This window comes from Ovis aries, chromosome 2 (genome assembly GCF_016772045.2).
Source record: "Ovis aries strain OAR_USU_Benz2616 breed Rambouillet chromosome 2, ARS-UI_Ramb_v3.0, whole genome shotgun sequence".
NCBI lineage: Eukaryota > Metazoa > Chordata > Mammalia > Artiodactyla > Bovidae > Ovis > Ovis aries.
In genome coordinates this window covers 190,455,109-190,478,842 of record NC_056055.1, presented here as the reverse complement: position 1 = coordinate 190,478,842, position 23,734 = coordinate 190,455,109, and the positions used below count along the sequence as shown (strand labels likewise).

Here is a 23,734-nt window from a genome sequence, read left to right as displayed (position 1 = left end):
ATAGGCTGCTGCATTAATTAAAAGGACACTTAACATAGTCTTTGGGACGCGACTAGGAATGCTTCCTGGCAGTGACTTTAAACTTGGACTTGAAGAAATTAGTTGGCCAGCAAAGAAGTCCTGAAAGAGGGAAAGGAAAAAGTGCTTCAAGGAAAGGAAAAAGTGCTTCAAGAAAAGCAAAGGTGAAAAGACCCAAAGTCCCAAAGAACATGGTACATTCAATGATCTGAACATAACTCAATATTGGGAGAGGGTAGAGTGAGGCGTGAGAATAATAAGAATTAAAACTTCATATAAAAGCAAGAATCTAGAATGGAAGAGAGTTTGGAAATTAGCCTGAGGGCAATGAAGAGCAATCAAAAAATGAGTGACATGAATACATTTGAAATTTTTTTAAAAAGATCATCATGGTCAGAAGAGAGAATGGATTTTAAAAAGCACAGGCATAGAGGTTCTTGGAGGTATTTGAACACTTTGGCAGTCTTATGATTCTGAGATTAGGGTGGCCAGAATAAGGATATTCATAGGGGGAACATAAAAACTGGATAGCTAGAAAAGAGGCTGAGGAAGTCAATGCAATGCAATGCAAAGTGATTGAATAACACTATGTGATTAATGAACTCTAGAGAGGTGAGAAAGAGGAAGATAAGGATAAGATATCTTCCTGACTTGGGCACTTGGGTAAATATAGAGCACATCTCTGAGAAAGGGAAAAGTCAAGCAAGCAAGTCTGTGTTTTGGTGGGGAGGGAGTAAACTTGATGTCCATTTGGGAAATGTAGAGTTATATGGGAAAGCCAAGTGAAGCAGTTTAGATAATTTTCCCAAAGTCACGAATAGCCTACATAATCACTAACTGAAGTCATGAGAAAAGATGATTCTTCTCAGGGAGGGTTTATCTTTTCTCCAAAAGAGCCAGAACTCCCACAAGGAGGCCAATATTAAAAGGGCATGTTAGTAAGTCAGAAAGGTCATCATCAAAAAGTGACAAAATAATGAATGCTAGAGATGGTGTGGAGAAAAGGAACCCCTCTACACTGCTTGTGGGAATGTAAATTGGTGCAGTCATTCTGGAGAATAGTGTGGAGGTTTCATGAACAGTATGAAAAGGCAAAAGATGGGACACTGAAAGACGAAATCCCCAGGTCGGTACGTGCCCAATATGCTACTGGAGATCAGTGGAGAAATAACTCCAGAAAGAATGAAGGGATGGAGCCAAAGCAGAAACAATACCCAGCTGTGGATGTGACTGGTGATAGAAGCAAAGTCCAATGCTGTAAAGATCAATATTGCATAGGAACCTGGAATGTCAGGTCCATGAATCAAGGCAAATTGGAAGTGGTCAAATAGGAGATGGCAAGAATGAACGTCAACATTCTAGGAATCAGCGAACTAAGATTTATGAGAATGGGTGAATTTAATTCAGATGGCCATTATATCTACTACTGTGGGCAGGAATCCCTTAGAAGAAATGGAGCAGCCATCAGAGTCAACAGAAGAGTCCGAAATGCAGTACTTGCATGCAATCTCAAAAACAACAGAATGATCTCTGTTAGTTTCCAAGGCAAACCATTCAATATCACGGTAATCCAAGTCTATGCCCTGACTAGTAATGCTAAAGAAGCTGAAGTTGAATGGTTCTATGAAGACCAAAAAGACCTTCTAGAACTAACACCCCAAAAATATGTCCTTTCATTATAGGGGACTGGGGTATAAAAGTAGGAAGTCAAGAAACACCTGGAGTAACAGGCAAATTTGGCCTTGGAGTACAGAATGAAGCAGGGCAAAGGCTAATAGAGTTCTGCCAAGAGAACACCACTGGTCATAGCAAACAGCCTCATCCAACAACACAAGAGAAGACTCTATACATGAACATCACCAGATGGTCAACACTGAAATCAGATTGATTACATTCTTTGTAGCCAAAGATGGAGAAGCTCTGTACAGTCAGCAAAAACAAGACCAGGAGCAGACAGTGGTTCAGATCATGAACTCTTTACTGCCAAATTCAGACTTAAATTGAAGAAAGTGGGAAAAACCACTAGACCATTTAGGTATGACCTAAATTAAATCCCTTATGATTATACAGTAGAAGTGAGAAATAGATTTAAGGGACTAGAACTAATAGAGTACCTGATGAACTATAGATGGAGGTTCGTGACATTGTACAGGAGACAAGGATTAAGATCATCCCCAAGAAAAACAAATGCAAAAAAGCAAAATGGCTGTCTGAGGAGGCCTTACAAATAGCTGTGAAAGAAGAAAAGTGAAAAGCAAAGAAGGAAAGGAAAGATATACACATTTGAATGCAGAGTTCCAAAGAATAGCAAGCAGAGATTAAAAAAAGCCTTCCTCTGCGATCAATGCAAAGAAATAGAGGAAAGCAGTAGAATAGGAAAGACTAGAGATCTCTTCAAGAAAATTAGAGATGCCCAGAAAACATTTCATGAAAAGATGGGCTCAATAAAGGAAAGAAATGGTATGGACCAAACAGAAGCAGAAGATATTAAGAAGAGGTGACAAGAATGCACAGAAGAACTGTACAAAAAAAAAAGATCTTCACAACCCAGATAATCATGATGGTGTGATCACTCACCTAGAGCCAGACATTCTGGAATGTGAAGTCAAGTGGGCTGTAGGAAGCATCACTATGAACAAAGCTAGTGGATGTGATGGAATTCTAGTTAAGCTGTTTGAAATCCTGAAAGATGATGCTGTGAAAGTCCTGCACTCAAAATGCCAGCAAATTTGGAAAACTCAGCAGTGGCCACAGGACTGGAAAAGGTCAGTTTTCATTCCAGTCCCAAAGAAAGGCAATGCCAAAGAATGATCAAACTACCACACAATTGCACTCATCTCACACAATAGTAAAGCAATGCTCAAAATTCTTCAAGCCAGGCCTCAGCATTATGTGACCCGTGAACTTCCAGATGTACTGGTTTTAGAAAAGGCAGAGAAACTAGAGATCAAATTGCCAACATCCACTGGATCATGGCAAAAGCAAGAGAGTTCCAGAAAAACATTTATTTCTGCTTTATTGACTATGCCAAAACCTTACTGTGTGGATCACAATAAACTGTGGAAAATTCTGAAAGAGATGGGAATACCAGACCACCTGACCTGCCTCTTGAGAAATGTGTATACAGGTCAGGAAGCAACAGTTAGAACTGGACATGGAACAACAGACTGGTTCCAAATGGGGAAAGGAGTACATCAAGGCTGTATATTGTCACCTGCTTATTTAATGTATATGCAGAGTACATCATGAGACATGCTGGGCTAGATGAAGCACAAGCTGAAATCTAGGTTGCCGGGAGAAATATCAATAACCTCAGATAAGAGGATTACACCGCCCGTATGTCAGAAAGCAAAGAAGAACTAAAGAGCCTCTTGATGAAAGTGAAAGAGGAGAGTGAAGTAGTTGGCTTAAAGCTCAACATTCAGGAAACTAAGATCATGGCATCTCGTCCCATCGTGTCATGAGAAATAGATGGGGAAATAGTAGAAACAGTGGCTGACTTTATTTTGGGGGGCTCCAAAATCACTCCAGATGTTGATTGCAGCCATGAAATTAAAAGACACTTACTCCTTGGAAGGAAAGTTATGACCAACCTAGACAGCATATTAAAAAGCAGAGACATTACTTGTCAACAAATATCTGTCTAGTCAAGGCTATGGTTTTTCCAGTAGTCATGTATGGATGTGAGAGTTGGATTATTAAGAAATCTGAGCACAGAAGAATTGATGCTTTTGAACTATGGTGTTGGAGAAAACTCTTGAGCATCCCTTGGACTGCAAGGAGATCCAACCAGTCCATCATAAAGGAGATCAGTCCTGGGTGTTCACTGGAAGGACTGATATTGAAGCTGAAACTCCAATACTTTTGCCACCTGATGTGAAGAGCTGACTCATTTGAAAAGACCCTGATGTTGGGAAAGATTGAAGGCAGCAGGAGAAGGGGATGACAGAGGATGAGATGGTTAGATGGCATCACCAACTCAATGGACATGAGTTTGAGTAAACTCTGGGAGTTGGTGATGGACAGGGAGGCTTGGCATGCTGAGGTTCATGGGGTAGCAAAGAGTCAGACATGACTGAGCGACTGAACTGAACTGAACTGATGGAGGTTCCTTAAAAAACTAAAAAAAGAGTTGCCACATAATCCAGCAATTTCACTCCTTCGTGTATAACTGGACAAAACTCTAATTCAAAAAGATACATGCACCCCAATATTCACAGCAGCACTATTCAGGTTATCCAAGACATGGAAGCCATTTAAATGCCCACTGACAGATGAATGGATAAAGAAGTTGTGGAACATATATACGATGGAATATTGGTCATAAAATGAAATAAACAATGCCATTTGTAGCAACATGGTTGGATATAGAGATTATCATTCTAGGTAATGCAAGCCACTGATGTGGCTTGCATGTGGCTCAATGATAAAGAATCTACCTGCCAGTGTGGAGATGCTAAAGATGCAAGTTTGATCCCTGAGTCAGGAAGATCCCCTGGAAAAGGAAACAGCAACCCACTCCAGTATTCTTGCCTGGATAATCCCAGGGACAGAGGACTCTAAGAGGCTATGGTACATGGAGTTGCAAAGAACTGGACACGACTGAAGCAACAGCATACATGCATCACTTATATGCAGAATCTAAATTATGATACAAACGAACTTACTACAAAACAGAAACAGACTCATAGACACAGAGAACAGACTTGTGGTTGCCAAGGCAGAGGAAAGGTGGGAAGGAATGGATTGGAAGTTTGGGATTAGTAGTTGCTAACTAGTATATAGAGAATGGATAAACAACAAAGTCCTACTGTATAGCACAGGGAAGTCTATTTAATATCCTATGATAAAAACCACACCAGAAAAGAATATGAAAATAATAAAATATAACTGAAATCTGCACAATAGAAACTAACACAACATTGTATTTCAGTAAAATAAATTTTTAAAGTTAAAAATAAATAAATAAATGCCAGCCTGGGGATAAGGTATCCATGAGGAAAACTGAGGAGAAATATCAAGCATTACTTATTCTGCCAAGTTCATGGACATGAAGACCTGAGACATTTACAGCAATGAGGCCGCTTCTTAGTGGTTCTAGCATAGACTATTGAAATAAAGTATGCTTAACTGTTAAGGAAGTAGAATCATTTTTTATATTAAATGATTTCTATCAAATAAGTTCATTCATTTATTTTTCCATTTATTCATTGGAGGATTCAATTCACTAACTGAGAACATGAAAATAGGGTATGTGTACAGCTGTGCAATAATTATCTAAAGTGCCTTCAACCAATACTCTTCACCTAGTTATAGGCATTTACTGGTGGGGAAAAGAAGCTGGGATTTTTAAATTAACAATACTGTACATCTCTTTCTTTATGTTCAAATAATGGATTTGTTTTATGTTCAAACATGCATTTGATGATTGTTTATAAAAATCATACATTTTAAAAGTCAAATAGTATAGAAAGAGGTGAGGAAGCAACCCCTGCTCTACTCCTTCTTGTTTCTAGGTCCTCCTCATATGCAGTTACTTTTAGTTCTGTGAGTTTTCTTCTTATTTTCCTTCAAACTTATTTTATTAAATATACTGCTAGTTCTTGACTTATAGATTTTAGACATTATATTATGCTTTCCCACACTGGACAATGAGTAATTCTCTTTCTTGCACCCTGATATCCCTATGCGTATATATGTATATATTCTTTTCTTTTTGTGTGTGCTCAGTTGTGTCCAACTCTGCAACACCATGGACAATAGCCCACCAGGCTCCTCTGTTAATGGAATTTTCCAGGCAAAAATCTGGAGTGGATTCCATTTCCTACTCCAGGGTATCTTCCTGATTCAGGGATTGAACCCACATCTCTTGCATCTCCCACATTTGTAGGCAGATTCTTTACCACTGTGCCACCTGGGAAGGCCATAGAAGTGTATTACTACACATTTTAGATAGGTTGTTTTCAAAGTCTGTATTGTTGTATCTGATGTAAATATCACCCTTTGCTGACATATATCACTTGTGTGTTTTATATAAGAGTTCTCATATTAAAGCCTTATGTTTATATGTTTCATTCAAGGCCAAGTTTTCTCACCCTCAAGCCTATTGATATTTTTGACTAGATTATTCTGTTTGTGTGTGGGGGGGGGCAGTTTACTGCCCTGAGTCTTTAAGATTTTTAGCAGCATCTCTAGCTTCTGTCCACTGTATACCAGTAACACTCACTTCTCATCTAAAAATGCCTCATAATAATGCAAAAGCTTCCTAGGGGGGAAGAGGGGGGCACAAAACCTCCTATCCAGTTGAGACCACTGGCCTACACTGTTGCTTACTAGAACTTCTGCATGCTGTTATCCTGAAATGGCCTTGCTGCACTATACCAGATGATTGTTTCCTAGATCCCACATCTGTCTTTTTTAAATACTGCTTTCTTTGGGTAGAGCACATTATGGTAGGCTCTACAATGGTCCCAATGATCCCTGCCTCCTAGTATCCATATGCAACCTCCTCCCACATCACAGGGTTCTATCTGTCCTTGCTGAGTTTAGGCTGTCAATTGGGAGAAAAAAAAAATGTACCACATGAGAGTTATGAGTTAACTGTTATTTAGGGCAAAATGAAGGCTATAGCCTGGGAGACAGCTTATCAGCTCTGAGAAACTGCTCTGAAGAGGTGGGGTGGCAAGTCAGTATTATATAAGATTTTATTGAAGTGGGGTATGTGCAGTAAAGAATATATTTTGTCACAGGCTCATTGCTAGTAACATGGAGCAGATTTCACTCTTAATGATTTTAGGACTTTTTTAGATACTAGAAGATGCAAGAAATTTGGATCATAAACTATTCTGAAAATGTCCAACTATCTGAAGGGTCATTTTGCCAGCTTTTCGCAAAGCACAGAGTGTCTCACATCTTTTCTCCACACTGAACTCTCTTTAGGAGTTGTTGAAGGTCATTGAGTGTAGGGCTCATGATTTAATCCTTGTAGGGGCAAATGGAAAGTGCCAAGTTTTAGTTGACACTGCTGTAAGAGATGTTGATTTCAATATGAAGTACACTTATTTTGTGTGTCTACCCAATCTTTCTCTCTCCCCTCCTTCCTTTCCTCACTGTTTTCTCTGGGGGAAACCAACTGACTAAATTCAGGAATGATTGTTATATAACGCTAGATAACTAACACATGCATACCAAGCAGTGATTTAATAAAGGTGCCAAAACAGTTTTAAAGTACAATGCAAGATAACTCTGCCCTTTTATGTATAAATACATATTTATTTAGATCTTTGGATGAAAGAGAGTCTTCCCTTAAAACTCAATTTCCCTTAAAATTATGAATATGCATTTCCATTATCTTTGAACTTCCAGTGTTTTTGTTAAGAAGTCATATGCAAGTCTGAGTTTTGATTTCATTTTCAGCAAATTTGGGATTTTGCCTTTGTATGTCTTCTACTGTTCATTGTGCTATGTAGGGTAGTGAACATTCACGTGAATTTTTTTTTATCCTATAAAGTGTTTTCAATTACATCTTTGCTAATGGCCCTTCCCCAACTATTTTCTCTTTCTTGCAAATCATATTGGACATTTTTGGGGGGTATGATATGCTTTTAATGGAGGGAGGTACAAAATTTTGCTTCTTTTTCAGGAAAGGCTTTATTGGGGCCCCTACTGTAGCCATGGAAAAAGAGAACAACAAGTTCCCTTGTTGACAGTGGGTGAGTTGATTCCTTATACAGGGTGAGGAGTGTGTTCAGGGGTCAGGCTGGAAAAGTGGTTTAGGTGGTTTGCCCACCCTCTTAGTGGTACCATATACAGCAGACCTTATACAGTACCCTGCTTTTGTTCCCAGTCTCCTACTATTGGTCCAGGTTCCTCAAAATGGCAGTTTTTTTCCTTGATCTCTTTTTAAATTTTTTGTCCAGAATTTGCCCCAACTGTGCAAGCATGCAGTTATTTTTATGGAGAAGTTGGGTTCTTCTATGGAAAAAACTTCCCATCTTTTGCACAGTAAAAGAAAATCCTCACTATAAGCTCTTGAAATAGGAAAAAAATAAAGCTAGTAATTCAGCTTCCAGTGTACAGAATGTCACTTTATTTCTACCTTCAGCCCTGCATCTCTCTCAACCTTGCCCCCACAGCTTTGATCCCTGTTGGTTCAATTCCTATAAGTTACACAATAAATCTCTAATCTCACGAGATGCAGAGGAAAGGAACTTGCTTCCTTGGCAGAACACAGAAAAGTGGGCCAAAAGTCAACATCTCCCTGTACAAATTTAACACCATTTGCCCCAACTTCATGTCTCAGTGCAGCCTCTATTGAGCACAAACCAACCCAGGTCTGAACCTCCCCAGGATGCCTTCCTGCTAGTGTTAACCTTCAAAGAGACCTGAAAGGAAGCAGTGTTAGACTCCATCTGTTGCCAATTTCCATCCTACTCTAAGCTCTCTCATTTGTCCTTTTTGTCTTTTTGAGTTCCTACATTTCAAAAATTTTAAATTTCTTTATGTCACAATGGAGCAGTTTAAGAAGAGGTTAACAATAAATTTGCGCCTTTATACTTCACAGTCAAATAAGAGCCTGCCCTTGTTACATGGGATTTTTCTGAGAATTTTTTTCAGAAAAGTTTTGCTGAGCCCTATTCCCTATTATTAATAATAATTATAAATTCACTTGCTCTCAGGAGGGAGCACCCCCCCATGCACTATTTCACTTTAAAATTTCAATTGGGAGTGAATGCCAAGCTTAGCTGGCTAGTCTCAGTTCTGGGTCTTCAGCTAGTCCCTGCAACTTGCATCATAGAAAGTGGCATCAGTAAGGAATGTTATTTTTTCCACTTGATAGCCCTGTGTGTTTCAGTGTGCACCACAATGCAGTTTGCCAAATATGAGAGATACCTGGCAATGTCTTTGTTGGCAGTGCATTACCAAATATTCCAGTGGGGTTTTAGCACTCCTCTCACTTTGCCGCATCATTTCTATCTGGCCCATCTGTTTTATATTACCATTTTTACATTAAAGTATAATCAATTTACATTATTGTGTTAGTTCAGGTGTTTAGCAAAGAGATTAAGTTTTACACACACACACACACACACACACACACATATATATATGTTATTTTTCAGATTATTTTCTATTATAGGCTATTACAAGAAATAGAATATAATCCCCTGTGCTAGGTCCTTGTTGTTTATCTATTTTATATGCATTCGTGAGTATACATTAAAAGTTCTAATAATCTCCACCCATATCCTCTGGTATACATAAGTTTGTTTTCTATGTGCATCTATTTCTGTTTCGTAAATAAGTTCATTTTTATCATTTGTTTTAGATTCCAGATATAAACAATATCATATGATAGTTGTCTTTCTCTGTCTGACTTATTTCACTTAATAATATAATCTCTAGGCCTTCGTTTTAAATAGAGTCCCATAAGCAAGGTGCTGTCGAGTGAATACGGCATTCGTGACAGTGCACACACATTAAATGAAAGCTAAAGTAAATATCAAAGAGAAACTGACAGGTTCTTGAGAGTGGTGTACACAATCCGAGGAGAGGTCAGAGCATAGAGCAAAACAGTTTATAAAATAAAAGGTTAGCCTAGCAGTGTTAGATTTTCAGCCCCACTAGTTCAGCTGTGTGTTCTTGAACAAGTCATTTAACCTTTCTGTGCCTAAGTATCCTCATCTATAAATGGAAAAATGACACAGACTCCACAGCTGTCAGATGAGGATTAAATGAATGAATGTATGAAGAGTGCTAAACTTGCAGCTCCGCATACATTAAGTGCGTTATAAAATTGGCTGCTATTAACTGTATTCTAGTCGAGAGGTTGAGGGAGGTTTCTTGAGGACTGTGGTGGGAATTTAAACTGGACTCTGAGGTTTAGAACTTGTTCACTATTCCCCTCACTTTGGTGCTAGACAGAGGATCCAGTTTCCAGAGCCCTCATTTCTAGACATCAAGAGGTCAAGCTACTTATTAAAGTGGGAACACATTTTCAATAACTTTAAATTAAGAGCAATAATGATAATCCAAGACTGACTGGCTGCACAAAAGGTAATTAACCACACAGAAAACTGAATGAGCCCTGGGCTTGGGCCTTCTGCTGAATTTGTTCCACATCTCGAGATAAAAGTATTTACAGGTCAAGTGGTCAAAGCAGAATAAAAACATGTCTTTTATCTGAGAAAAGCTTTCTTTGCACTGACTTCAACTACTTTCTTAATCTATAAGCCTCTAATTAGAGTTTCTCAACCCTCTCCATTAGGCTTTAAAAAAGAGAATCAAGGGGGCTCAGTCATCAGCCAGCTCTTGGTCTGTTTAGTAATAACTCTTCTTTGTCTTTATCCCACATTTTTCATCTGATTTTCTTCAGAACCTTTACAAACAGGATTTCATTAATCCTCAAGAACACTGCTGTGAAACCCTTGACCACTGCAATTATCCCAAATTTATAGATGAAGAAACCAAGGCACTCAGTGCAGGCCTTTCCTCTCCTTACCAGCAATGAAGCCTAAGAGCAGATAATATTTCTCTCGATTCTCACTAAACACACTCATGACAGTTGTAAGCAACCAGCCTTGATGAAATAAACAATTACTCATTTTCTGGAACACTTCTGAAGATTAGTTTAAACTTGGAAAGTACGAAAGTGAGAAGACCAAATAAGCCTCCATAAAAAGATAATCAAAGCAAGACAGCTCCACAGAGCCTAGCTGCCCAAACAAGCTGCCACTCACAGGTATATTACAGGGAACAGAGTAGGATCTCAGGAAAGCATTTTAAAAGACATTAGTAGAATTTATATTTATATTCATGCCCATAATTACTAAGGTGTTTTCTGGATGTCCTGGGAGGACCTGCCTTCTCTCTTCAATATATTGTTGTTCAGCCACTAAATCATGTCCAACTCTTTGCAACTCCATGGACTGCAGCACACCAGGCTTCCTTGTCTTTCACCATCTCCCAGAGTTTGCTCAAACTCATGTTCATTGAGTTAGTGATGCCATCCAATCATTTCATCCTCTGTTGCCTTCTTCTCCTCTTGCCTTCAACCTTTCCCAGCATCAGGGTCTTTTCCAGTGAGCTGGCTCTTGGCATCAGATCACCAAAGTACTAGAGCTTCAGCTTCAGCATTAGTCCTTCCGATGAATATTCAGGGTTGATTTTCCTTAGGACTGACTAGTTTGATCTCCTTGCTATACAAGGGACTCTCAAGAGTCTTCTCCAACACAACAGTTCAAAAGCATCAATTCTTTTGCACTCAGCCTTCTTTATAGTCCAATTCTCATATCTATACATGACTACTGAAAAACCATAGCTTTGACTATACAGACCATTGTTGGCAAAGTGATGTCTGTAAACCTATAAAGTCTCCTCATGGAGCCTATGGTAGTCTTTGATTATCACCCAACACTTACTAAGTACATCCCTCTTTCTCCTACTAGACTCAAAATACATAATTCCATCCAAGAATACTGAGGCCAACTATATGCTAGGTACTCTGTTAGGTGTTAACATTATGAAAATCAATTGTATATGGAAACTAACCTCAAGAATCACCCAGAAGCCAGCTACACCATATTAGTTCTTTTTTTTTTTTTTTTTTCAGTTTTCAGCATCAAGGACAGTTTGTCCAGCTCATGATAGTCATTAGGGATTGAAAGTTTGTATTCCCCTCAAATTCATATGTTGAAGCCCTAATCCTCAGTGTAGCTGTATTTGGAGATGGACCCTTTAAGGAAGTAATTATGGTTAAATGAAATTACAAGGGTTGAACAATGATCTAACAGGAAAAAATGCCTTTATAGAGGAGACAGTGTAGAGCCCTTCCACTCCTCTCTCCTCTCTTTTACTGAGGAAAGGTCATGTGATCCTACAGCAAGAAAGTGGTGTCTGCAACCAAACAGATGACTCCCTACCAGACATTAACCCTGCTGGCACACTAATCTCAGATGTTCAGTCTCCAGAACTGTGAGAAAATGCATTTCTGTAGATGGAGCCATCCAGTTTGCAACATTTTGTTATGGTTGCCCCAGCTTCCAGTAGGTATTCAATAGATGTTTGTAGATTGAATTGTAATTTCTTATTTTTGTTCATCTTACTTCTATGTTAGTTTTTGATTACCTCTCTTCTCAAGGGCTTGGCACACAGAGTCAGTAGCTGCCATTCCCTCTATTTTGATTTCTTAGACACTGGCACAGGCTGTTCAGCCCAGTCCACAGTCCGAGGGGTTGGAGGTGAGGGAGGGCATTTCCTAGGTACTTAACTGTGTCTCTCCAGCTGTGTCCTGCTGGGACTAGTCTTTCAGGATGAAGAACTGTCTTCATCCATCCTATGCATATACCTTGCTCTTTTGTTTTATTTTGGTTTTTTCCTCTCTCTTTCTTTTAGAAAGATCAGACAAGTTTCCCATGGTCTCATTCAGAGAGCATTTGAGAAAGTCATTCTTAAAGTTGTTTTTTTTTGTTTTTCTTTCTTTCTAATGTCATGTTTTTGTACATCAAAAGCTGCCATTTGTGCCTGGTGACAGCAGTTCATGTGAAGGGTGGGCACCCATGTCTCATCTTTTTCCTTCCTCAGGGGAATGCCCAATTCATCAGGTACTCTGACTCTAGCAAATGAACAATGTTTATGTCCTCTTTGTATTCAAATTGCATCCAAGTTATCTTGAAGCCTACAGTTCACATGCATGCTCACCCAAGCATGCAGATGATTCATATTATTTTGTAATCATGAGTAAGAAAATACACGGTGTTTTATGCTTTACAGTTTATGCAGCTCATACTCTTGCATCATCTCATTTATCTTTACCATAGACTGGTTGAGCTTCTATAACAAAATATTGTAGACTGAATAACCCAAAAAACATTTTTTTTCTCACAGTCCCGGAGGTCAGCAAAACCAAGGAGCCAGTCAATTCAGTTTCTGATAAGAAGTCTATTCATGGTTCACAGACAACCACCTTCTCACTGTGATTTCACATGGCAGTGATAGAAAGATAGAGAGAGATAGGGACGGGGAGAAAGAGAAAGAGGAGAGAAAGAGGGTGAGAGAAAGGTCTGGTTTGGCACTAACACTGTCAGATCAGGGTTCCCCCTTATAGCCTCATTTAACCTCATTATCTCATTATTCTAAATACAAACACAGTAGAGACATGCCTTTTATGGGGACATGATTCAGTCTAAAGTATTAATAATCCTCAAGGACTTCTGAGCACACCACTAAAACATTAAGCCCCTACAACAAAGACTAAAGACCTAAGAATCATGACCAAAATTCAGTTTTGTCACAGCTCCATTTCTCCTTTCAGGCCCACCCCACAGCATGGTGGACTAACTGAATAATAATATTGGAGACACTATTTGCTCCTACCTATGTCACTGTCCTTCCTCTAGAGGAAGTGACTTCTCAAGGTCACAGTCATATTACTGAGGCAGAGGATAGAGGTCCAGCAGGACCTGGTATCTCCAAGCAAGAAATGACTGGAAAGCTCAGAAATGTAGCAAATGAGCCAACCCAAACAAAGTAAGGGTGATATGAAAAGACTTGGGAATTTTAAATTCCAAGCAGCAAAGCGTTGTTTGATACAAGCCCAGAGATAAAAGCAATCGGGGTTTAGTACGGCCAAGAAGACATGCCTTCAGATGCATGCTTTTTTCAAGCTGTTTATCAGAATTCTTGTGACTCTGAGGAATCTCAAGCATATGCCAGTGTCAGAGACAGGGTGATGGGGGTAGATAAAACTTTGAAAGTCTTCCTTGAGAAAGTAGCGTAGTAGCCCTGGCTACAGCTATTGAGGATTGTACTTTGAAGACACTCCCTCTCGGGATTCCTTTTCATCCCTATCTCCCTTGAGTCAGTCTGTTCCAAAGGTGAAGAAGTGTCTGGGTTCATCATTATTCCCTCCAAGCTGTGTTCAATCACAAATGCAGACAGTGCATCTTATGAATATATTGACATACAGTAAAAAAAAAAATGATAAAAAGAAATTGCTGAAGGAAAGTCAGATAGATATACCATTTGGTGCTGGAGGGCAGCTGAGGAGCCAGAGGGAAGGTGACCTGGAGTCCTGTTTGGATTCTGTGCAGAAGTCATTTCACCCAAGACTGATGGTCTTAAAATGATCACACATTTTAAATTTATTTTTTTTAACCTGCCATCAAAGAGTCAAGAAGAACAGATGATAAAAGAGTAGAAATGGGAATTGATTGGTTAAAAAAATATTTCATAAGTACTGGGAATATTTTTTGTTGTTGTTAAGTAATTTTCTTTATTTTTTTTTAATTTTTAATTTTTATTTTTACTTTATTTTGCTTTACAATACTGTATCGGTTTTGCCATACATTGATGTGAATCAGCCATGGGTGTACATGAGTTCCCAATCCTGAACCTCCTTCCCACCTCCCACCCCATATCATCTCTCTGGATCATCCCCGTGCACCAGCCCCAAGCATCCTGTATCCTGTATCGAACATAGTACTGGGAATAAAAAGGAGGAACAATCAAAACAACTTACTTTGTTAACAAGTATAATGTCATGTAAAGAACACTGACATCTTTCAGGGACCAATTTAAGAGTCACTACCTCCACGAAGGGTTTTCTGACCCTACCTCCCAGGAAGACTTGCTCACTCTACCTGAGCCTCTATGCTAGCCATGACACATGACACATTGTTGCCTTTGTTTGCTTTTTACTTTGTCACTAGACTAGGCTGGTTAAGGGCAGGACAAGATCTTGTATATCTCTGTCTCTCCTACACAGGAAATAGTGCCTGCCACAAGGGAGGTGCTCTGTGAATATTTGTTAAATGACAAGTATGAAGGAGAACTTCCTGGTACTGAAGGAAGGCAAAGCCATCACTCAATAAAATGCTGTGAAAGTTAAATGTCTCTTTAGAACATTCTCATCTTCTCTAAACTCTTTTCCTCCCTCAACTGCTCCCTTTCCTCCAACTGCCATTGCCTGTGGTCCCAAACCCCAGGTTCTGGAAGCACAGTTGCTTTCTATTTCCTAAGGACTCTCTGACCCCAAAATGTCTCCCTTTCTGCCTCTGTTCTGCCATCTCAGAAATTAAAATCCTTTTCTTCCTTTAGGAAGAACCTGTTTTCATTTGAAAAGACAGCAACAGCTTAACCTGAATGTCTCTAATTGGAGGAAATTCAAGAACAATGATAAAGGACAAAGGAGAATTCTAAAGCTGCCAGATTAAACCCTGCCAGGGAGAAATTTACAAGCATGGCTTTGAATTCCATTGTTCTGTCTCCTCTGGCCTGGATGCCCTTATTAAATACATTTGCAAGCCAGGAATTTGTTCAGTATTTATACAGCTCATCTACTGGTCTCCAGGCCCTGGCTTCTTAACCCAGAGTGCCAAAATTTAAGCCATTTTGTATGATGTTGGCTGTGGGCATTTTCTTCCTCTTGGGAACAAAGAAAGACTCATTTTAAGAATGACCCTCTCCTCATAATTTCCACTATATTCCCAAAGGTATCTTAAATCAAAGAAAGGTTAAGAAAGCTGTCCTAACAGAAAACATTTCCCTCCACCTCAGAAGGTGTGAATCAATCCTATTATAAAATCCTTTCCATTGCTGTACACGTGAAACTACACAACACTGTAAATCAACTATACACCAACAAAAAAGTTTTTAAATTCCTGCCAGAGACTCTTTCAAATTAACTGTCTTTGCTTTCCTAATCGCTATCCCAAAGTTTACCATCTTTGCTGGCCTACTCTTCCTTCTTCTTCTTTTTAATCTGTAAGAATTCTTTACTTCCATTAATATTTTTGGAGGCATATTTTACACTGAGATGTGTCAAAGTTGTATTAGCAATATTTCTAATTTGCTACGATTCAGTGTTCTCCATATCTTTCACTGGCAGTGAGATTAGTGACCTAATGAAGAGCCTAAGCTACTTCATCTTATAAAAGAGCTCCATTTTGCAAAGGTACCGGGCAAACAGACTTAGACTTTGGATATTGCCTAAACTTGCTCCACTGTGCATGAGCCAATCAGCCCTTAGGTTAAACCTCCTGACTTTAAGTTCAAGAATTTGTGATTTACCTTGGAAGTAATGATTTACCTTTGTGATTAACTTTGGAAGTAATGATTTACTGTGGAAGTAAAAAAAACAATCAGAAATCCACACACAACCCTATAGAAGAGGGTAACCAATCAGTAGTCTTTCAGCCTGAACACCCCCTTTTTTACCCTTTCACCTGAATATTCCCAATAAAAGCAGTGTAATCCAAAACTCGGGGCTCCTCTCCTTAGCCGCTCGAGCTTGGTAATAAAAACTCTCTTGTTTTTGCGTTGGATACCAGCTCCCTGGTGGTCATTGGGAGATTTCGCGACTTGGGCATACACTAATACTATGAACATACTGGAAACACATTGTAGGAACCCTTGTTTTCCCAAAATAAATCTCTTTTTATTGATGTTGCTGTGGAAGAAATGAAGGTAATAATCAAATCTTGGCTAGTCGGCTTACTATTTACAAAGCTGCAGTAATAATAATTGTGTACAAATACTATATAGTATTTTCTAATATCAGCAGCACATCTCTACACAGTAATTCATCTTTCTTAATAACAGCTTTATGAAGGAGACAGGTATTGTTCTCTGTGACTAAGTGAAGTAAGTTAGACATAAAGACAGATATTATACCATATGATATAACTTATAAGTGGAACCTAAGAGAATAATACAAATGCACTTATTTACAAACTAGAAACAGACTCAGAAAACAAACTTACGGTTACAAAAGTAGAAATGGGGGGAGGAATAAATTAGGAGTTTTAGACTAATTGATGCACACTAGTGTGTGTTTTATACTACTACTATTTTATACTGTATATAAAATAGATACACAACAAGGACCTACTGTACAGCACAGGGAACTATATTTGATGTCTTGTAGTAATCTATAATGGAAGGGAATCTGAAAAGAATAAATATATGACTATGCCTAACTAAATTACTTTGTTGAATACTGAAACTAGCACAACATTGTAAATCAACTATTTGTTATTATTTAGTCACTAAGTCACGTCTGACTCTTTTGCAACCCCAATATAAAATTAAAGAAAAATATTAAAGAATGCTATTAACTTAAAGAATGTGTGTGTGCTAAGTTGCTTCAGTTGTCTCTGACTCTTCACAACCCAATGGACAGTGGCCCACCAAGATCCTCTGTCCATGGGATTCTCCAGGCAAGAACACTGGAGTGGGTTACCATTTTCTTTTGCAAGGGATCTTCCCTGCTCAGGGATCAAACCCAAGCATCTTAAGTCTCCTGCATTGGCAGGTGGGTTCATTACCACTAGCACTACCTGGGAAGCCCAACTTATAGAATACCAATTCTTAACTCCTTATACAAGCATTTCCAAGTCTATGAATGAAGCTCTAGTAAAAAGAAATACAAATGTAAGACTACATAGACGTGGAAAAGAGAATTACAAAACCTAAAACTTGCCAAGAAATTAAGAGGTTATTTTTCTCTGCCATCCACTGCTAGAGTTATTATAGTTTCTTTAACAAACCATGTAATTATTTTTTGAAGACCTACAATGACAAACTCACTGTCACACAACGTATTTTGTTGTTGTTTATTTGCTAAGTCATGTCCGACTCTTTTGTGACCCCATGAACTGTAGCCTGCCAGGCTCCTCTGTACATGGGATTTTCCAGGCAAGAAAACTGAAGTGGGTTGTCATTTCCTTTTTCAGGGGATCTTCCTGATCCAGGGATCTAACTTGCATCTCCTGCATTGGCAGGCGGATTCTTTACCAGGTATATTACTCTACAGTTATAATCTCTGAATTTTTAGTAAATTCATCCTTAAAGTTAGGCAAAATCTAACTTACAGCCAGATTGCTTGAGAATCTGGGCAACTAAAGTCCCTTTATCTAGACTGTCTTTGAAAAAGCTGAAGGTTGTGTTTGAGTCTCTCTTCTTTCTTGTTTTGAGACAGCACTGTATACTGTATCCTGCTTATTTTGGTCAGTCTCCCTAGGTCCTGATCCTATGCCGGGGGACTAGTAATGACCCAGAGACACAGCAGTCCCACTCCTGGACACATACCTAGATTAAACCATAATTCAAAAAGACACATACACTCTTATATTCAGAGGAACACTATTTACAATAGCCAGGGCATGGAAGCAACCTAAATGTCCATCAAGAGATGAATGAATAAAGAAGACGTGATATGTATAAATAAAACAATATTACTCAGACATAAAAAATAATGGAATTGGGTAATTTGTAGAGATGTGAATGGACCTAGAGTCTGTCATACAGAATGAAATATCAGGAAAATAAAACAAATATCATATATTAATACTACTGTTACTGCTAAGTTACTTCAGTCGTGTCTGACTCTGTGCGACCCCATAGATGGCAGCCCACCAGGCTCCCCCGTCTCTGGGATTCTCCAGGCAAGAACACTGGAGTGAGCTGCCATTTCCTTCTCCAATGCATGAAAGTAAAAAGTGAAAGGGAAGTCGCTCAGTCGTATCCGACTCTTAGCGACCCTATGGACTGCAGCCTACCAGGCTCCTTCGTCCATAGGATTTTCCAGGCAAGAGTACTGGAGTGGGGTGCCATTGCCTTCTCCGTATATTAATACATGTATGTTTAATGTAGAAAAATGGTACAGATGAACCTATTTGTAGGGCAGGAATAGAGACTCAGGTGTAGAGAATGAACTAGTGGACACAGGGGTGGAAGGGAGGGTGGGATGAACTGAAAGAGTAGCATTAAGATGTGACTAGGGGAAACCTGTTGTATAGCAAAGGGGGCTCAGCTTGGTTGTCTCTGACTACTTAGAGGATTGGGATTGTGGAGAAGAGAGGGAGGTCCCATAGGAAGGGGATATATGTATGCGTGTATTCCATTCATTTTTTTTGTACAACATTGTAAAGCAGCTATGCCTCAGTTAGAAAAAAAGAATGAATGAATGAGCACACATCTTAGTTGTTTCTCTGTAGGAAAAAGAGATAGCAGGAAATGTCCAGCATCCTGAACCACTGAGTCTTCCAGTGCTTCAACAAGAGTTTCCTAGAACCTTGGGGTGGGATGAGGTGGAGGTGGGGAATACTAATTCTCTGAAACTGAGTGAGGGGAGGGAGAACACTCTATTACTAACCACAGCTTGGAAATCCATTTCCTATATATTTGAGTGACCTGTAAGACTTTTACACCAGCCCTGACATTTAAGCTTAAGCCAACAAACACGGCATATGTATCTCCTTGCTTCCAGCATTTAACCAGGGTTTCAAGCATGTAAATGCCTTTAGGGTAGGTAGAGCTTTCAGTGAAGTGAGGCTTTAGAGTATAAGAAAATAGAGGTTAAGAAAGAATTCATGACTGCCTTCCAACCAACAAGGACCTACTATATAGCACAGGGAACTATATTCAATATTTTATAATAACCAATAAGGTAAAATAATCTGAATATAATAGATAATGTATAGCACAGGGAATTATACTTAATATTTTATAATAACCTATAAGGGAAAAGAATCTGAAAATAATAGATATGTATATATAACTGGACTTCCCTGATGGCTCAGAGAGTAAGAATTCACGTGAAGTGAAGGAAACCCAGGCTCAATCTCTGAGTCAGGAAGATCCCCCGAGGATGGGAATGGCCACCCACTCCAGTATTCTTACCTGGAGATTTCTATGGATAGAGGAGCCTGATGGGCTACAGTCCATGGGGTCTCAAAGAGTTGGACATGAATAAGTGACTAACAATTTAATTACCGAAAATTGTTTAATATATAACTGAATCACTATGCAGGACACCTGAAACTAACACAACATTTTAAACCACCTACAATTCAATTATAAAAAAGAATGTCTTCCCAATTAAGTTTATTTAAAATGTGCTGCTTTTCAAGCAATTTATATATATATATATATATATATATATAAAACATGTTTAATTTATCCCTTAGGCTACAGACTGTCTACTAGATTTTAGGAGGAAAGACTGAAACCCAGCTCTTCTTACTGTGATATTTTAAGCAAGTTATTGAATGTCTGTCTACATGCCTTAGGGCTTCTCTGGTGGCTCAGTGGTAAATCCTCAGACAGAGGAGTCTGGTGAGCTAGTCTATGGGGTCACAAAAGTGTTGGATTTGAGTTAGTGACTAAACAACAAAGAACAACAACTATATGCATTAGATTCTACAACCCTAAGATACTAATTATATTAATACCACAAATCACACAGGAGTATTGGGCCTAAGTGATCTTTACATTAATTATATTAATTAATTAATTAGAATAGTGCCCAGGTGTACAGTTTGATATATGTATATATAAATAATAAGGTATACAGAGTAATAGATATGTAATCTGATATATATATTTTTGATATGCATTATCTGTATCCATAGGCAAGTGCCCATAGAACCATAGCCAAAAGATGCTTTGGAGGAAATCTTTCATCTCTGTAATCATCTGACTATAATTCAGTCACATCAGAGGAGAATGATCTAATTTAGAGGAAAGATTACTGATTATTCAGAGACCCAGCATCTGCTCCCAGCTGTCATGAGTTAGCTGGCTGCCCTAACTCATGGTTAATCAATTAATCCATGCCTCCGTGTCCTCAGCCAGCCTTATTGACCTTACAAAGACATTATAGTGGCAAGATACAGTGTGGAGATTCCTTTAAAAATTGCAAATAGAACTACCTTATGACCCAGCAATCCCACTTCTGGGCATACACACCGAGGAAACCAGAATTGAAAGAGACACATGTACCCCAATGTTCATCGCAGCACTGTTTATAATAGCCAGGACATGGAAACAACCTAGATGTCCATCAGCAGATGAATGGATAAGAAAGCTGTGGTACATATACACAATGGAGTATTACTCAGCTGTTAAAAAGAATTCATTTGAATCAGTTCTGATGAGATGGATGAAACTGGAGCCGATTATACAGAGTGAAGTAAGCCAGAAAGAAAAACACCAATACAGTATACTAACACATATATATGGAATTTAGGAAGATGGCAATGACGACCCTGTATGTAAGACAGGGAAAGAGACACAGATGTGTATAACGGACTTTTGGACTCAGAGGGAGAGGGAGAGGGTGGGATGATTTGGGAGAATGACATTCTAACATGTATACTATCATGTGAATTGAATCGCCAGTCTATGTCTGACGCAGGATGCAGCATGCTTGGGGCTGGTGCATGGGGATGACCCAGAAAGATGTTATGGGGAGGGAGGTGGGAGGGGGGTTCATGTTTGGGAATGCATGTAAGAATTAAAGATTTTAAAATTTAAAAAATAAAAAACTAAAAAAATAAAAATAAAAAAATAAAAACTGACATGTTGCTATAATGGTCCTAATCATATAAAATCTGCTAATAAATAAGAGGTCTAATAACATGTAATGTTTTCCTTTTCTCTTGTAGAGTCTCTTACTGTTAAGTTGGTTGACCATTACTCTTACTCTTGGTTGACCACTCATTATCCCTATTTCTCTTTTTTCTTCCCTTCCATGTTGCTTTTAGAATGAATGAGTCCTTTAGAGTTAGCCATTGTTGCTATTGTAAATCAGGCCCGATTCAACCCATGGTCTGAATATTATTCTTAGTTTTCTGCGTCATAAAAAACTGGAAAGCAAGATGATACATAGAAGAATAAATCCAAGGAAAATAGAGGAAGAGAAATTTCTAGAGTTTCCATCTAAGGTCTAGAGAGGGCGCAGTGTGTATCCCTGGCTTCTTGTATGCCACCCTCCCCACCCTCATAGTCCATCCCTGTGGTGGATGGTCCAAAAGCCCAAACTCATCTCACTATATAGCAGGTTACAAGAGAAGAAAGACATTCTCGATCATGAGAAAGAATTCCTTGAGAACACAATATGTGGCTCTCCACCTCTGCCCTCTTGGACTGTTCTAATCATGCTCTAGGATTTTGATCTCAAAGTGTCCTTGGCCATGACTGCATAAATGATTCTCATCACTGCAGGGTGGAATTAAGTCATATGAGGAGGAAACCTGATTTCTGCTAACAGACATTAAAATGTTCAGTGTTGATGTCCATCAACATTCCTTGTATGAATCGGATTCTCATCCCTTTATTATTCTAATCTTTGCATATTTCATTTTGCCCACATTCTTTCCAACACCTGATTCCCGGCATCCAGCCCCATACTCCACAAGGTTATGACTCACTTATATTGCTTCTCTTTAAGACCAAGGCAATCACCTTGTATTAAAACAGCCTGCATTTATGCCAATTGTTTTAACAGCCCTCAGTAAAGGATCCTGCAGCATAGATGACAGGATATATGTCATGCGTGTCCTTCTGAAATTCAGATATGCTGATGATCTCCTTTGTTCTTAATTGATTCCAGCACAGAATAAATACTAAAGAATGAATGCTACATATTTAAAGTAAATTAAAACCAATGCCTTTGCAACTTCAGCAGAGAATTGACACAGGTCCTGAGTACCAATGCAACTCATTAGGTAAAGCACAACCAAAGGTTGGTCTGGAGATCTGGAAATAAGGTGCCCAGTGGGACCAAATTAAAACTGAAACTATGCAGAGTTCTGGAGGGCGTGCACTGGCCCTCCAGTCCAGAATGACACTCCACAGGCTTCATGTAATCGGAACTCACCATTCTTGCAGAGCAGGACAGCCAGGAAGTCCTGAGAAGAAGAATTGATATATAGCAAGAGGCTGGGTGCCTGGGCTGTCACAAAGCTCAGTGCAATATTTTCTTTGGATAGGGCTGCATCCGCGTAAATCGCTGAAGAAGAGAGGCTCACATTCTTGGTCACTGGGTAGGGTTCTTGAAACATGTAAGTTACTGAAGTGCCAGCCTCAAAAACAGCAGAAACCTCTGCAAAATATCAGAGAGGAAAACACACACTGAAACATTCAGGAGAGTCATCATTGCTTGTTTACTCCTTCTTTCCTACACTTCGGTCACTGTGTGACGATTACATGAATTATAGAATATGTTTCCCACGATAATTTTAAAGCAGCAGAAATCATCATTCCTATTTACAAAGCAGAAACATGAGGCTTGCCGGGGTTAATCACCTTGAACAAGGTTGCATGGCTAGAAGAGAAAGCTCAGATGTTCATTGTGAAATGTAGGCCTGGTTTCACATATATTTGCAGAATAACTACCATGTGCCAGGTTGATTTCTTTAGAAACAAAGATGAGATGTCCCTACCTCCTGCACAGTAGAAATAAACTGCGTTGGATTCTCTTTCCTTCAAAACTGAAATCCTTACAATTTGTATGTTTTTCTCATGGGTTGGGAGGATGTTGAGTGGGCACAAAACTACTGAGAGTAGGATACTGGGAGAGAAAGTAATTCTCTATGGTATTGCAAAATGTGTGAGGACCAACAGAAATGGAGGAGAGGAAATCCATGGAAACAGTAGGAAAGGCACAGGTATCCAACTCCTAGATCAATTATTTTATTTTACTTATTTAAACGAAGGATAGTTGATTTACAATCTTGTGTTAGTTTCAGGTGTACAGCACAGTGACTCAGTTATACATATATGTGCATCTAATCTTTTCAAATTCTTTTCCCTTACAGGTTTTTACAAAATATTGAGTATAGTTCCCTGATATACAATAGGTCTTTGTTGGTTAAAGAAAAACATGTGAATCTATATTAACATGATTAATTTCTCTTTTTCCTGAATGATAGGT

At 38.9% G+C, this 23,734-nt stretch overlaps 1 protein-coding gene across 1 annotated transcript in view; it reads right to left on the bottom strand.

The window, feature by feature from the left end:
• Window positions 1-23,734, bottom strand: part of CNTNAP5 (contactin associated protein family member 5) — a 1,086,429-nt gene that overhangs the window by 134,066 nt on the left and 928,629 nt on the right. Inside the window, exon 19 of the mRNA XM_012140581.5 lies at window positions 22,679-22,903. Coding sequence (XP_011995971.2) covers window positions 22,679-22,903 — 225 coding nt within the window. The remainder of the gene's footprint in view (window positions 1-22,678; window positions 22,904-23,734) is intronic.